We start from the raw sequence: 17,652 nt of genomic DNA on the forward strand, positions 1-17,652 counted from the left end.
AACTTTGAATCACCTTGTTCGGTCTCATATTTTGGTCTGCTTTACGGTCAAGATCCTTTTTGATTGTGGTTTCTCCCCCTTTTCTGGAAAATGATGCGCAGGTTTCCATCGCATCACACCTTCGTTCAAGGAACGTGACAAAATCATTGAAGCTGGGGAAATCCTCCTCGCGTTTCACGATCGAGTTTCTCTAGAAGCAAATGAATCAGCCAGGGATCTCGGGATTCATATTCTTCTCCGAGAGCTTTGAGCTGCCGCATAACTTCATCCGACGTTGACACAAGTTTACGAAGTCCGACGAGAGATGGTGTAGTAATCGGCGGCTGATCAAAGAATTCTTTGATAAGAGCTGCGACAGTGTACTTTTTCTTATCATAAAACTCGTTTAGCTGGTCCCATACTTCCACATAGTTAGCGTCGGTCACAAAGAATGCACGAAACGAACCAACTGTTTCACCTCTCCGTCGAGGTGGGAAAGCAGGTACTGAAGCTTCACGAATTTTTTGAATGAATGCAGCTTTCGTAGAGATCTTTGAAGGAAGCCCATTGCGTCCGGTCTCCTTTGACGATCGGCAGAGAAATAGTTGGCAGGCGCACCTCGAATGGAAATTGCCCTCCAGACGTTTGAGCATCAGCGAATGGACGTGAAAGATTTACGGAACCAACTTGGCCTTCCTTCAGGAAGTTCCTCGGATGAACTCCTGGAAAAACTTCCGGTGCAATTCCTGAAGGAACTTTTTGGGGAATTCCTGAAGGAACTTCTTGAGGTATTTCTGAATGATTTTTTTTAGGTATTCCTGAAGGAACTTTCAGCGGAATTCCTTAAGGAAGTTCCGGAGGAATTCTTGAAGGAACTTCCGGATGAATTCCTGGAGGAACCTCTGGAGGAATTCCTGGAGAAACTTCCGGAGGAATTCCTGAAGAAACATTCCGAGGATTTCCTGAAAACTTCTGGAGGAATTCCTGAAGGAGCTTAAGGAGAAATTATTGAAGGAACTTCCGACGGAATTCCTGCGAAAACTTTCGGAGGAATTTCTGAAGGATCTTTCGGAGAGATTCCTGGAAGAGCTTCCGGAGGGATTCTTGAATAAACATCTGGAAGAATTCCAAAAGGATCTTCCGGAGGAGTTTCTGATTGATCTTCTTGACAAATTTTTGAAGAATCTTTCGGAGGAATTCTTGAGGGAAAATCCGGAGGAATTCATAGAGGAACTTCCTGGGGGAGCTTCCGGAGAAATTCTTGGGGAAGCTTCAGGAGGAATTCCTGGAGGAACTTTTCGAGGATTTCCTGGAAACTTCTGGAGGAATTCCTAAAAGAGCTTAAAGAGAAATTATTAAAGGAACTTCCGACGGATTTCCTGCAAAAACTTCCCGAGGAATAAATTAATGATTTCGTGTGTGTTACTTCTACGTGAAGTTAAACGATTTACAATGATATGGAAATGCTATTATCATCTTCCAAACTTGGACGTACATGTTCATGATAGAATTAGAGGCGAAAGTATAGAATTGATAGTTCCGTTAGGATACGGCAGGCATGAAGAATGTTTTTTATAGAAGTCGATTTGAAAGCGATCGGAGGGCAATATTTGTGATGGCACATATAACACGACCTTCCTTCTGCCAATCTCCCGTATGAAGGGGAGGGAAGAATATCAGTGTGGAACCTGATATATCTCCACTGGCAAAAGGAAGGTGGTTTGACTTGCTCATATGCCATCGCATGCGGGATTTTCTTCGACGAGTACTGTCTCCAAATTTCTAATGACATCAGCATTTAGTCGAATAGGATTTTTATTGCACAGTTCTGTTTTCTCATTGCGTCCGTCTCGTCGCAACCAACTTGGCTGCCTCGGAGAGAACAAAGCAGAGAAAGGCACTCGACTTCTATAAAAAACATTCTTCATGCCTGCCGTATCCTAACGGATTCTATCATGAACATGTACGTCCAAGTTTGGAAGATGATATTAGCATTTCCATATCCCGAGGAATTTTTGAAGGAACTTTCGGAGCAATTCCTGAAGGAACTTTTGGAGCAATTCCTGAAGGAATTTACGGAGCGATTCCTGGAAGAGCTTGCAAAGGGATTCATATCAATCGTATAGTCAGTTCAAAAAGAGGTGTTGTTGTTTGCTTCAAGAAAATTAGCCTGGTCGTACCAACCGTTACCATCTTATGAGTCACGGTGCATGTTAATTAAGCTAGATTTGTTCAAAAAGCGAAAGGAGTTGAATTTATAAATGATGTTATATCGAACAGAGGAATCGAACCCACCCACCCTCAACATGGTCTTGCTTTGTAGCCGCGCACCTTACAGCACGGCTAAGGAGGACCCTATACAAAACAAAAGATCTATTCAGAACAAAAATGATTGTTTTGCTGCTATTAATACGAACACCACTGTAAATCATTTTTGAATCCCTGTCAAGGATTTTTTAAGCCTTTTCGACAAGAAATAACGGGTTCCATTCACGCATTTTATTTTTCCAAGGCATAATCTTTCCAAGGCAGCCAAGGCAGCCCAAAATTCGCCAAAATTCGGGGTTGATAAAATCTGGATATTTCTGTAGCAGTTACCTAGCCAACAGTTACCTCTTGACTACAGTATAACTAATGGGGCAGCTCTCACTTCGGCACACATGAGACTCCTCTCTTCAATACCTCAGGGTTGGCATACGCGATTGACTCTTCGTGACCAATAAAACACTTGAATACCGTTTAGCAGTTCAACCCACTTCATTTGACGTAGCACACATGTACCTTCACTCCCCCTTTCTTAATGGCTATCCCCTACCTTCTCACTATCTTTTCTTGCTACGTTTCTTCTGTTGACGGGGCCCCTTCACCGTTTCACCACCTTCACACGCCTTTCCACCGTTTCTTCTCCAAGCAGGCGATGATCGCTTGTCCCTTTGCAGCGGATCTGCTCCTTGACCGAGTCGCTCGCTGATGGGTTCGACGGCGTCACGGCCCTTCAAGCAAAATGGCGGCTACCACGGACAAGGCTTCTGCGGACCTTCTCGAGCAGGAATAGCGGCTCGAAACTTAGTACCGCGCTAGTGGCCGGAACTATAACTCGTCACTGGACGTTCTTCGAGCCCACACGGTCCGGAGACACAGGTAACCAAGGAAAATTCAACCGAAGAACAAAAAGGGGTCCTGGATGGCTTCTTCAACTTCACAGCTTTCACTGTCTCACAAGGCTTTCCTTCCACTTGCTTCTAATTGATGCTTTCTATAAATGTTTAAACGTCTGTCGGTCTGTCGTGTTTGGATATCGCTTTAAAAAAATGATTCCAAGCAATGGCGTATATCCTTCCAGAACCCTCGACCAAGTTAATTTACCCTCCGAGCTTTTCGCTTATCATGGCGCCTTCTACGCCACCCCCCAATGGCCGCCCATTTTTCCGTGATGCTGCGACTGGTGGTGAATAGCGGAACTGGTTTGTGGTGTGGCTGCATCCTTTCCGGTGGGTGATGGGTGGTTGTGATGCTTCACGCATATTCAAATGTGTTTTTGGTGTCTTACTACATTTATAATACGGAACAAAAACGCGAAAATCTCACACATCTCGAAATGACAGACACACCACATGTTACAACAGTATCAACATCGTAGCAGCAAACGAAACGCACAGAAAATGAGACGAACGAACAGACGTAGCTGCCGGGAATAATTAATGTTCTTATTTACAATGTTCTGAAAACTCAGATGAGAATATGTACGTTATGTGGAAGATTTTAATTTGAAAAATGTATTGGAGGTAACCACTTTCCCTTCAATGGGACTCGAACCCACGACCCTCAGTGCGTCGGTTTAATACCCCCGGAACATAGGCAATTAACTTTGATTGAACCGAATGTTCTTATCTTTGGCATATACTTGATATATCCAATAGGAATAATGTAAACCCGATTTTCTGGAATACGAGGTGTTCATGGTAATCCATCGTGCAGCCATGGACCGAGCTGAATGAAGAAGACTTCTATGTATTGCACAGGCCACTCCGGCCTTAGTCTGGTAATAAATAAATAAAAATGGTACTCCAAAACGTTTTCGAGTTCAGTTCCAAGTATCTGCTAGAGCTAGATCAATCATGACTTTTGCAATGTCCTCATCGTCAGTATGTGCCAAATCCAGTTAAAAAAGCATAGGATCCTAATTTCCATGAGCATACACACTCAGTTTTGATTTCTGCAGCTCGCCAAAATCTGCACAGCTGTTCGACAGAAATCTCGTCAAAAAAAACCTTTGCAGGGGCTCGGCTGTGCGAATCTCGGTAAAAATAAGCTGAGATCCCGGTAAAAAAAATCAAGTGTGTAAGATGTCCTAGGGGCGTCGCTAGTTAGACTTGTGAGTATAGGCGTAGGATTGACAATCCGAAGATGGTGAGTTAGATCCGGTCTGGTTTAGGATGTTTTCGGGTGGGAAACATTCTAGATTCCCTGGGCATAGTGTTTCCTTTGGACTTGCCTCACAAGATACATACTCATGCAATGGCGGGCATAGAAAAGCTTTCTAAGGTTAGAGACAGAAATCGATTAAGTGAAATCGATCATTTCAGTCACGCCCCTATGATACTAAGCGTGAAAATAAAGTGATATCCTACCAGCTCGATGGAATTGTTGGAATGTTCAGTGATGCACGGAAATATCATTTAGGCCTTGGTTGATCGGGTAGATCGCATGTTTTGGAGAACAGAACAGGCTTGTAGTAGCTTGTAAAAGCAATATGTACCATTCTATCGGCTCGACGGACCTGCTGGAATGGTTAGCGATACACATGTTCAGCGATACACTGCTAAGATGTTCAACAATGCACGAAAACGTCGTTCTGGACTTGGTTGATCGAGTGTATTACGTGTTCTGAACTACAGGGCGTTTTGGAGACCTTGGAATAGTTTACGTTTATTCAAAACACGATCAATTTATGTCTTATGATCACATAGATATTTTTGGATACATATCTCAGCTTAGGACATTTTGTTTGTAGACATATTTCCTGGTACATTCGAGGATATGTAAAAGTATTTCAAAGATTTTTCAGTTATATCAGAACGCCAGATAACAATGTAATTCTTTGTCCCAAAGTTATAAATTCCTGGAGGAACTTCCGGATGAACTCCTGAGGAACTTTCGGAGGAATTCCTGGAGGTTCTTTTGAAGGAATTCCTGGAGGAACTTCCGGAGGAATTCCTGGACGAACTTCCGGAGGAATTTCTGGAGGAACTTTAAGATGAGTTAAAGGAGGAATTTCCGGTGAATCTCCTGGAGGAACTATTGGTGGAACATTGAAAGGAACTCCTAGATGAGCGTCGGGAGGAATTCCTGGAGGAGCTTCCGAAGAAACTCCTGCAGGAACTTCCGGAGGAACTTCTGGAGGAACTCCCGGAGGAGCTTCCGAAGGAACTCCTGGAGAAACTTCCGGAGGAGCTTCCGAAGGAACTCCTGGAGGAACTTCAGGAGGAATTTCTGGTGGAACTTGCGAAGGAATTTGCGGAGGAGCTTTCGGAGGAATTCCTGTAGGAACTTTCGGAGAAATTCCTGTAGGAACTTTCGGAGAAATTCCTGGAGGAACTTTCGCAGGAATTTTTGGAGAAACTTTCGCAGGAATTTGTGGAGGAATTCCTGTAGGAACTTTCGGAGGAATTCCTGTACGAATTTTCGGAGGAATTCCTGGAGAAACTTTTGGAGGAACTTTCGGAGGAATTCCTGGACGAACTTCTGGAGGAATTCTTGGACAAATTTCCGGAGATATTCCTTGATGAAGTTTCGGAGCAAATCCTGGAGCAGCTTTCAGAGGACTTCCTGGTGGAATTTACGGAGGAATTTGTGAAAAAAAAATTGAAAATTTTCTGTAACTTGAAATAAGCTCACGCCGACCCACGCCGCCACCGGTAAATTTTCAATCGGCGCACAGGTCTAGAATTTACTCATTCGGATTTTTTTTCGGAAGTAGATCCAGATTTTTTTTCTGAAATTCATTTAGATAAAACCATAAGTAGTTTCTTAATGAAATTTATTTAGAAATTTCTTCGGAAAAAAAGGAATTCCTTTGCAAATTCTTTCAGAAATTTGCTTTAAAATTGCTTTAGGAGCTCCTTCGGTAATTCTTTTTGGAATTCATTCAAAAGTTCCTTCAGAGATCCCTTCGTGAATCCCTTTAGGAATTATTTTGGAAATATCCTATAGGAATTCCAACCGAAGCGCGGATGGTTGCTTTTGAATTTGCTGTCACGTTTTTGTTCGTTCCCGCAACAAATAGATTTGGCTGATGTCTATATTTTGCATATATGCTCTAGAAGAAAAAAAGTTTATTTGAGTTTATTTATAGTTAAAGTTTAATGAAGTGTGTTTCTTAATTGAGTGCGCGAAATCGTTTGAGTAGTTTGTATATGGGGACGTCCTTGGTGCAATATGTGTGGCTGAGTGATAATATCAGAAATACATGAACATACATACATTGCTCAGAATAGATCTGGAAGAGTGAAGTGAATTATTTGTGGACACTAGAAATGATCATCGTTTCCTCAGTTCATTGAACCGGAATTGGATCAATTTGGTGAGATTGTTTCAATATGTTTTTATATGATTCCAAAACTAAATACGCGCTGTCATGAAAATCCGGAAGTTTGTTTATGGATCCATTATCCAATTGATAATGGTAGCATAAACAGGCGGGGCTTATTGTAAGTGAAAGTGGCCTCGGACTGGACGTGAGTTACCAGGCAGTCTGAAATGGGTCACTGGAGCTGCGATAGAGCTAACACCTTCTAACTCCCGGGCTAAAGCTGACTTTATTACAGTCAGCTTTCTTCCATAATACCACTGCCAGACAGTGGGAGTTAGATTGAAGATACACACACACACACACATCTATAGGAATTCCAGCCGAAATTCCTTTTTGGATACTCTTGGATTTTGATTTCATAATTCTACTTTTTGTGTGACGACTTTTTTCGGAATTTTAGTTGTAGGCGGCTACTTAGTCTAAATATTTAGTGAAACGAGTATGTTATTAACCCTTTTATACAGCTTACCATTAAAAATAGCGCCATTGCCAGCAAGTAAATAAATTTACAAATGACTGTGGCTCCAAAAAAATGTACCTACCAAAAAATCAACCGTAAGATAAATTCAAAACCAAATTTTCAAAACGACTTATCTGCTTTTGTAAACAAAGACTCAAACGGCAAGGCAGCTTCTGCTACGCGTTGATGCTGTTGGTTTGCTTGGGAGTGCTATCAGAATCACTAAATCGTCTTTTGAATCTTTGTTTACAAAAGCAGATAAGTCGTTTTAAAAATTTGGTATTGCATTTAGACCAAGGATGTGATCGATCATTTAGTAATCTGGGTTCGATCATTAAGTAGTTTGTCAATATCTTATTCCACCGGCCTAATTTCAAAATGTGTTGTATGGTGGACTTTTAGTGCGAAGGTTTTTCTACAACGCTCCTTAACAGGTCGATGTTCGAATTCCACTATTAAAGGAGTTACGGTGCTAGTTTCTATACTTAAACTAAGTGATAACAAAATATCCAATCATTTAATCTAAGTTACTGCTACTAGCGCTATAGCTCCGTTATTAGAAAAATTCAAACAACGAACTGTTAGGCAGAGTTGTAGAAAAACCTTTGCACTAGATGATGGTGGACAACACATTTTGAAATTTAGCCTCTGGAATGAGTTATTGACAAACTACTAAATGATCAAAGGCAGATTACTAAATGATCGATAACATCTTGATTTAGACCAAACAATAATACGAGAAAGGCAAAAACCCAGATAAATCCACCTAGCGGTGATGATGCCTTTCTCGTTTTTTTCGAGTGAGTAATTTCTACGCACTTTTGGTATAAAAAAAAAGTATTTTGGCCATAACTTTTGAGCCCATAGTCCGTTCCGGCAAATTTTCAATACGAAACAATTGAACAGGAATCTGTGTCGAATGCAACTTGTTGCGAGCAAATCGGCTGAGGGTAAGTGCCCAAAAATTAGAGACTTTTTTTTCTGAAAAAAATGTATTTTGGCCATAACTCCGAATTCTAAAGTCCGATTCCGCTAATTTTCAATACGAAACAATGGGACAAGATTTTGCGTCGAATGCAATTTGTTGCGAGCAAATCGATTGCCTGAAAAATGAGTGAAATTGTTGGGCGGTAGGTGTGGTTGATTTTGTAATTTTATTGTAATAATAGATTACAAAATTCCTGAAGAAACAAGGGTTTAGACTTTTGCCTTAGTGATAAATTATCGATACTCACTGTAGTGTATACGCTACTACACAACAAAGATTCAACAACACGTTGTATGTAGATTTGTCTAATTGATCTATCTGCAAATACGTAGTGCTTAAACTTTATGTTTAGTTCTTAAATATAATAATGTTTCTAATGGGCAGAGCTAATAAAAGACGCGTGTGTTCTAGGTAACGGACAAACTAGTAATGAATTAGTATATTGTAATTACAAATAATAAACATATGTCATGGGTTGCTACGAATGTAGATTTGCATCTGCTAACACTCCTCCTCAACCCATGGGTCGTTGTAATCCCATAGCTTCACGACATAAATCCATCTTTGCAGCTGGTAATGGTTTGGTCAATCCGTCGGCGGTCTGCTTGTCTGTGCTGATGTAAGCAATCCTAACTTCGCCCTTCTCCCAAGCATCACGGATAAAATGGTGACGGATATCGATATGTTTGGTCCTTGGTTGATACCCACCTTTCTTTGCCACGGATATTGCGCTTTGATTGTCACAATGGATCATAATTGACTGCTCCTCCTCGAACAAACTTCGCAATCGCTTCCACCATAAAGCTTCCTGAACCGCAGCCGACAAGGCCATATATTCGGCCTCACAGGTGGATAAAGCCACGGTTTGTTGCCGTTTGCAACACCACGATATGGCTCCACCTTGAGCGGTAAACACATATCCCGTAGTGGACTTCCTATCATCATGGTCTGAAGCCCAGTCGGCATCCGAAAATCCTTCGATTATTGACTGCTTGTTGCGACGGTATACTAGGCGATATATGGAGGTTCCTTTTACATACCGCATCAGATGTTTCACTGCATTCCAGTGTCGTTCGCCAGGATTGGAATTGAATCTGCTAAGCACATTAACCGCATAGCAAATATCCGGACGTGTACTTTGCGCTAGGTACATTAGGCACCCCACAGCCTCCCGATATGGAACATTCTTCATTCGTTCTTCTTCTTCTGTAGTTGACGGACACATTTTTTTCGTCAACTTCTCGCTGACATTCATTGGTGTACTGACTGATTTGCACTTAGACATTTGAAACCGTTCAAGCATCGAATTGATATACGATTCCTGATCCAAAGTAATAGCTTCGTTGGTTCTCTCGATCCGTATACCCAGGACGTGTTTCGCTGGTCCAATGTCTTTCATCTTAAACTCCTGACTTAACTTAATTTTAATTTCTTTCTTCCAGCGCTTGCAATTACTGAAAATGAGGACATCGTCGACATATATTGCAACGAACAATATTTTTCCATTGCATATACGATAGTATACGCAGGGATCATACATGGTACATTCGAGGCCAAACTTGCGGAGGGCAGCATCTAGCTTGGAATTCCAGACACGGCTGGATTGTTTTAGCCCATAGAGAGCTTAATTAAGGCGGCAAACTTTGGACTTCTTGCCACCGTCCACGAAGCAGGGTGGTTGCTCCATGTAAATCTCTTCTTCAAGCTCGCCTTGCAGAAATGCCGTTACTGCGTCCATTTGGTCCACCTCGAGGTTCCATCTCGCTGCCAGGGCAAAAAGATATCGCAGGGAACTATATTGGACCACGGGGAATAGGTGTCCTCACAATCCATTTCGCTGCGAATATCATTTAATGACCAGTCTGGCCTTGTATCGGTCAACATTTCCATCTGCATCAGTCTTTCTACGGTATACCCATTTGCACTTTATGGGCTGCCTTCCTGCCGATAATTCTGTCAGCGTCCACGTTTTGTTAGAGATGAGTGCCTCATACTCTTCAATCATGGCCTTTTTCCAGTGCTCACCATCGGCTCGCGACAAAGCTTCATTGTGTGTCATCGGCTCATCCGGGATCGTCTGAGGATATTTGGCACCAGTATCGGAACATTCAAAATAATATCATTTGAATACTTGCCTTGGGGCAAGCGCCCCTATCGCAGAGCATCAACCGCTGTTGCATATTACCGCTAGCAGGCCTTTGATTTGAGCACGACGGGGGCGCAACGATATTCTCAGTCACGGATGTTGATGGCATAGTACGTTCATCTATTGAATCTGTAAATTTTGAAGACGGCAAGCCTTTGTTCACAATTTGAAAATCTTTATACTTGCCTGAGAGAAAGCGCTCCCGACCGCTGCGCCTCAACGCCACAGGCGATTTTGAAGATGTTTGCGGTGGGAGCGCAGGGTCAGATGAATCGTTCGCATCTTGAAATGATTCATTGCTTTCATCGCCAATCGAGTTTACTTCTTCTTCTTCTTCTTCTTCTTGATCTGGATTATTAGTAATAGCCATTCTTGGTGATGGATTGTTAAGCACATCTTCACTGAATTCGAGCCTCACAAAATTTTGATGTTGGTTGTTATTTTCAGCTTTTGTCAGGTCAGTAGTTATGACCCCTTCTTCAATAAAAGAAACGTCACGGCTTTTGAAAATCTTCCTAGTCTTCAGATTGAACAAACGATAAGCTTTCGATTCCTCGTCGTAGCCGGTAAGGATGCACTCGTTCGCTTTCTGATCCCACTTCCTTCGTTTTTGCTTCGGCACATGGGACATAACCGTAGTACCAAATACTCGGATATGAGACAGATTTGGTTTATGACCTGTCCAGGCTTCCTCCGAAGTCGTTTCGATCCCCTTCGCTGGTGATCTGTTGATCAGATATACAGCGGCAGCCACAGCTTCTCCCCAAAATGCTTTCGATAGTTTGGCTTCATATAGCATGCATCTGGCTCTTTCTACAACTGTATGACTGACCCGTCCAGCGAGTCCATTCTGCTCCGGAATGTACTGTGGTTTGACGACTGATACACAGTTCCTTGAGATGGTTTTCAAAATTCCAGATCTTCAATTCCCAACAGTTCTCAGAATCTTCAATTTTTTTCCTGTTTGACGTTCGGCCATATTTTGGAATCCTTTAAATTTTAGCAGCACTTCTTCCTTTGATTTAGTGCGCAAAAAGTATACGAAAATTTTACGAGTTTTATCGTCCGTAAATGATAGGTAGTACCGGGCTCCTCCCAAAGATGCTTCTTCCATTGGTCCGCAAATGTCTGAGTGGACCAGTTCGAGTACCTCCTTGGCCCGTGATCCAACGTGTTTGAAGGGCAATCGTGTTTGCTTTCCAACGGCACAAATTTTGCAACTTCCACCATTTGTGCCATCGTAGTTGACACCGCTTGCAAGTCCATTCTTGAGTTTTGCCAATCCTCCAGGGCTCAGATGTCCCATGCGTTGATGCCACAGCTTGGCAGTCGCTTGAGATGAACACGTCAGCACTTCAGAGTACTTTTGCTCTAACTTAAACAACCCATTCGAACGGCATCCAGTAGCGATTAATTTTCCGCAGGGGTTTATGACTTCGCAACCAGTTTTTCTAAAGGTAATAGTATGACCTTGGCCAACAATCTTATCTACTGACAGAAAATTTACAGCCAGTTCTGGAATCAGCTCGACGTTTTGCACTTCGATCGTATCTGGATTACAGCTGGGCTGTAGCTTGACAGATCCTTCCGCAACAATTTCATCAAATTTTTGTTCGCCGCGTAGATACTGCCTTCCGCTTCACACATGTTTTCTAACAGACTTCCATTGATGGTAAGATGTTTGGCAGATCCCGAATCAAAATACCAATTGTTGTCCGTGGCAGCTCCACGAACAGCACAGCACAGTGCAAAAAGCATCTCCTTTCTTTCTTGTTGATTTCGCTTCGGTGGTAATTTAGCTTGACAATTTTTCGCTATGTGACCATATTTTTCACAACGTCGACATCTCGGTCCTTTACCCTTTACGTTGGTACTCGCGTTGCTATGGTAACCGTGTGAATATTTCTTTGCCGAAATAAACGCCGGTTCCATAGTAGGCGCTGACAAATCCGTCTCCTGGAGCAACTTGGTTTTGATGATGTCACCTGTTATCTGTATTCCAGAATTTTCCAGTCCCATCACCATGGGCCGATTTCCAGTCCCATCACCATGGGCCGATATTATTTTTGATTTCAAGCACTGTGGAATTTTCCATGAAACTGCTAACTATAAAATATTAACAATTAATGCATGAAGTTCGAACAATTCGAACACCTACCATTCATAAGGCCGTAAGCAATAATAAGCATCTATTATCAACTACCGTACCGAGATTTCATTAGATTATCTGTAAACAATACAACGTTACAGATATCATATTTGTAATCATTGATTTTCCAGTACCTTTGCAGTATAAGCACTACGACTGATAGGGGAAATAGTTTGCCTATAAATATCAAATTCAATGGGGGTATTTATAATCTAAATAGTATCAAATTCTACACAATTTGTATTTTCAACCGCAAACGTGTGCCTTTTCATCTAGCCGTTGTCCCGTGATCTGGATTGCCTTAGACTATTGTTCGTTCTGCTAGGTAACAATCCCCTAGATAGGTGCTGGGTGCGGCCCTTGTCGGCGTTGGTTCAGCGTTGGTTACAATGGGGCATGATGGGTTCGACGGGTTTCGACGTAGCGCAACCAACAGAAATTTTTGTACGCGTTTCTTATGTAAAAAATGAATTTTTGCCATAACTTCAAAAACCAATTTTCCAATTTTCGCTACGAAACAATGGGACAAGATTCTGCGTCAAATAAAACTTGTTTCGAGTAAATCAGCAAAGAGTAAAAACTTTTTTTTAGTATTTTTTTTTTGTGAAAAAATATATTTTGGCCATAACTCCGAAGCCCATAGTCCGATTGGGCCAATTTTCAATTTGTTGTACGAGAAAGGCAAAAAGACACAATCTCCGTGTCGAAACGTTGGGTGAACAAATTTACTCGTTCCTTTAAATTGCAGACTGAGTGGCCGGTTACTAGTAAAATTTAAGAATTCCGGTAATTTTTTTTAGGAATTCCTTCAAAAAATATTTTAGAAGAAACTTTTAGAAGGAAATTCTAAATAAATTTCCAAAGGGATTATTAAAAGAATTTTGAAATGAATTCCGATAGGAGCAACCCATGAAATTTATAAAGGAAAACCTTAAAGATTTGTTTAAGGAAATTCGAAAATAACACCTAGAGGGGAAACTTCCAAATGATTTCCTGGAAAGAATTATAAAGAATGTGCTGGATGAATTTTCTTAATTATTCCAAGACTAATTTCCTGGAGGAATTCCACAAACAATTACTTGAGGATTGCTAAAAACGTTTCTGAAGATTTTTTTTAAGATAAAGGAGAACCTGAAGAGATTTTTGAAAGAAATTCTAAGGATTTCCGAAGCAATTCCTACTGGAGTTTCCAAATATATTCCTAAATGCTTCCAAGAAATCCTTCGGGAATTTCTTTGAAAATTCATCCAAAAATTTTTGCGAATGTATTCAAATATTAGAAAAAAAAAATTAATTCGGTGAGTCATGTGCCCCAGTTTAATTCTGCCAGTGTTCAAGCCCAACAAAAACAAATTTTATTTCTCTTGCACTTAAAGTACATGAAACAACAGAAAACCTTATAGACTGCTTCTTCTTCAGTTGTAAGGCTAGATGTTTGACATCTTGTCTGTAGCTCATTGCGTAGCCCTGTAGAATAAGCCTCATGTAGGTATGCTTAGATTAAGACGTGAATTTTCGATTCCTTATTTGAACCTTAGAACAAAAGATATGAATACAATATCTTCACTTTGTCTCTTGCTGATTTCCCTGATTGCCCCCCAAATTCAGTGATAATTGCCTGACTTTTTCAGGTTGACAATTATTCCAATAATATCTAAATAATTTTGCATCGAAAATAAAGTTTTCCAATGGTTGACACCTTGAAGTTTTCATGTTTCTTATAGGGTAAAGTGACCAATAGTGGACCCCCAACCAATGATGGACCCTCCAGCCATTTTTACATTATTACTGCACAATGTCAACATTTTGCTATGAAATTCTATCAGGAAAACCTACCTTACAGTCCTACGATTTGATTACATGCGTTGGAAATGCTATGGAAAGTCAAATTAGATGATTTTTAACAATTCTATAAATAATAAACACGAGAGTGTCCATTATTGGAATATTTTGGAGGTCCATAATAGGAAGAAGAACGTCCTGAAACGGGACATGAAAATCAAATGAAGTGTCGACTATAGGGAAGCAATTTCCTATTATGGACCCCCAGGGGGTCTACTATAGGACGAATTCAGTTAGACTAAAATGTTAATTTCAACGAATAACGTCGTGAATTTGGGTGTTTTATGTATGTATCGTGAAGAGGGGATGCAGAGCTTGTTGTTAGATATCAAGCAGAGTTAATATTTTGAAAATTTCAAAGCCGTATGACAGGAAGAGCAAAATTCCGCTACTAGGGGGTCCACTATTGGGCATTTTACCCTATTTTAGTCAGTCAATTTGTTTTAATTACAGACTTCTTCCAATTAACCGTTTTTTGCAAAGATGTAAAAAAAGCGAACCTTTCTGACACCAAAACACTATTAAATTTGGCCAGAGCCAGATTCATATCCTATTGGGCTTGTCAACCTCCCATCGTCATCTGGCGTTCTGTTTTCCCCTTCATCAATCAAGCGAGTGAACACCATTCGGAAAAGGAAGAGAGTACTCACTCTCACAACTTCCCCTCAAAATTCGGTGACTCTCTCCTCTCATGACTGCGCCTCCACGCACCATGGTGTGCGTAATCGCGCTCGCGATTGGTCGCGGCGATGATCAACACAAAACAGGTGAGCACGAGAGATTTCATTAGCGCAATGCAATCTCTCTCCCACTTACTGGACACTCTTTTCACAACCGAGAATCGCACTCACACTCACACTCGCTCATTCGCACAAAAAATCCGACCGATCCGGACGAACCTTCGCTGCTGCTGCTGCTGGCTGGCAGACTGGAAGCACAGCGTAAGCTCACTCGGAATTCCGTTCCCCAACAATGGCCCCACGAAAAATCGGAACTTACCGTCTCGCATCTTGGCCCGTTTCATCGGCGGTTCCTCCATGTGATCGGCCATTGTTTACCACCGTCGAATTTTACAACAAAACAAACGCACGACACAGGAAAGTAGCACAGAAAATGCACTTGCGCTCCTCCCGCCCGAGCGAACGAAACAAAACTAAAAACACTACTCCGCTGATGGGAAACGGCACTTTCTGTCTTCACACAAAAAGCGATACTAAATCCTTTCGGTTTGTGATTCAGTTTTTTTTTTTTTGTTCTGCCAACGCGCGATTCCGGCTTTCGACACTTTTTTGGTGCCTTTGGCCACCGCACTTATCAGCTTGATTCACAGTCTCTGCTTTATTTTTCCTAATTTTCCGAAACTTTCTACGATGAATCTACTTCTTTTTTTGACTGTCGGGAGCACTTCCGGAGATTCTGGAAGCAATCCTTCGCCGTCGTTCTTGTTGTTTTGTGCCACACTTTCTAAGGAGAAAAAATGCACGATTTTCGCGAATAATCACTGGATGGCGACGACGACTACGACGTAAACAAATTTTTATGAAACGTCTTGACACAATTCGTCAGCTGAGTAAAGTAAATATCGGATACGATTTGTTTTTTATTCGCGCAATTAAGCGCTGTCACTTCGCCTAAAACACTTTGAAAATGACAACAGCAGAGAAGACGACGAACGTCGCGAAACGTAAACACAACACAGAATTTTATCATCCGCTAAACAATCCGTTTTCTCGTCGTTGAATAACTGGATTACTTGATTTTCTTCTTGGTTGCCCTGCGGCGAACGAACACATTGAATGGCCACATTTTGCCCCGGGGAGCTGGCCCCCGAAAAGGGATTGCGTCCAATTCTTACAATTATTTTTGTTTTGAATTTTTCAGTTCAAAAGTCACTAGAATTTATTTTTTAATTGTTCACTACTTATTTTTTCAACACATTTTGAGTCCGGGAATTTTTTTCGGTCAATGTAGTCCATAGCGGATATTCCTCGAGAAATAGGATTCCTCCAAAATGCGCGACCCTCCTCGCCTTGGTTTCGATTTCAGAGTCTGCTTCGTCGTATTTCTGCTCTCTACCATCGTCGCGACGTGAAAATTGCCCAACATTGGGCCAACATCGACCAGGCGCTGCGCACCGCCATCGAATCCACTGTCGACGAGAAGAAAATCCGAGCACCAAATTTCTAACGCAATTTTCGGGAAATTTCACTACCGGCGATACCCCCGGAACTGGTCTCAATCGGACGAGACCGTCGGCGCGCGTCGATTAAATCCGGTCCGGACCCACCTGGTGCCACTCCGGGACCCATAATCGGCCACGGAAGGTCCAGCGAAAAAACCTTCCACCGAAACCAAAGTCGCGAACAAGTCAAAATGGCGGCTGTTTGATGAGGCGAACGAACAACACACACTCTTTCCTTTCAGCGCTTGCTGCGATGGGCCCTGCCTGCTTGCCTGCCTGTGTGAATCGTCGCTGCTCTGCTGAATGCTGCTGCCACAAACGACACAAGGAGGAGCGCTGCTTTTGCTTTTGGCTGGCTGCGGATTCGCTCTCACTCACGATACTGACTGACCGAATCCGATGGCCGCTTTGGCTTGCCGTGCTTTTGCTTCTGCTACTGCTGCTGCGTTTTGTGATCCAACACCAACACTCTTCTCTCGCCACTCTCCGTCGATTTAGGTACTCGCAGCCGCACAGGTGCTCTCACGTCGTCCACCCATCTCGCTTGCTCTCACTAAAACCAGCTGTGACGTCACGCTCCTAAACACCAAATTCACCGTGGGAACAAAAGAGATAGTAAATTAGCATCGTACACGTCTCACCGCACGCCACCACAAATCGAGAGAGCAATCGCAGCCAGCAACGAAAATCGACCAACAAAGCCACCCCAGAGTTTGATCGAAAAGGAAAATGTCTGCCGCGCCGCGGCAGAAAAAGAAAAAGTTGCTCACGTGATGACGAATGCGCGTCGATGAACCGCATGGCGGCGCCACCGTCACCAGGTCGACACCACAAGAATGAGACTGCGCCCCGCCGAAGCTTCTGGACGTATCGACCAACACGATACGAAAATCACCGAAGTTCAACCATTGACGTCAAATTTTCGTCGCATTATTTCGAACTCCCACGCGATTTCAACGCAAAATAGTGGTCTTGGGAGTGAAAATCGAAAATTCGACGAAGAAAATTATCGAAACAAATCGGTGGGCGAAATGAGTTGGCCGTCCAGATGGAAAAAACGGGGCGCACCCTCTCGAGATCGACGAGAGCTGGGAAATCGATGGGCGGTGTTTGTCCGTGCTGAAATAAATTTTGTCGACACTCGCAAATAATTTCATCGAGAAATCGATCATAAGAGATTGGCACTGCACAAAGGGTAAATGTTGGGAAAAGAATATGCCAAAATTCAAATAATCAGGATCCTAAAATCGAGTGAAAGCTTACTTTTTGTGGTTAATTAAAACACGTCTTTCTTTTGATACAAAAACTGAAAAA

At 42.2% G+C, this 17,652-nt stretch overlaps 1 protein-coding gene across 4 annotated transcripts in view; it reads right to left on the reverse strand.

The window, feature by feature from the left end:
- Positions 1 to 16,710, reverse strand: part of LOC134207864 (histone lysine acetyltransferase CREBBP) — a 76,970-nt gene extending 60,260 nt beyond the window's left edge. For 2 of the 4 annotated variants that reach the window (XM_062683822.1, XM_062683819.1), the window contains exon 1: positions 15,156 to 16,710. In XM_062683822.1, the coding sequence (XP_062539806.1) occupies positions 15,156 to 15,207 (52 nt within the window). In that variant the 5' untranslated portion in view covers positions 15,208 to 16,710. The remainder of the gene's footprint in view (positions 1 to 15,155) is intronic. The other 2 variants (XM_062683820.1, XM_062683821.1) reach the window with 2 other exon arrangements.
- Between the last annotated feature and the right edge of the window lie 942 nt (positions 16,711 to 17,652).

The sequence above is a fragment of the Armigeres subalbatus genome, chromosome 1 (genome assembly GCF_024139115.2).
Source record: "Armigeres subalbatus isolate Guangzhou_Male chromosome 1, GZ_Asu_2, whole genome shotgun sequence".
Classification (NCBI taxonomy): Eukaryota; Metazoa; Arthropoda; class Insecta; order Diptera; family Culicidae; genus Armigeres; species Armigeres subalbatus.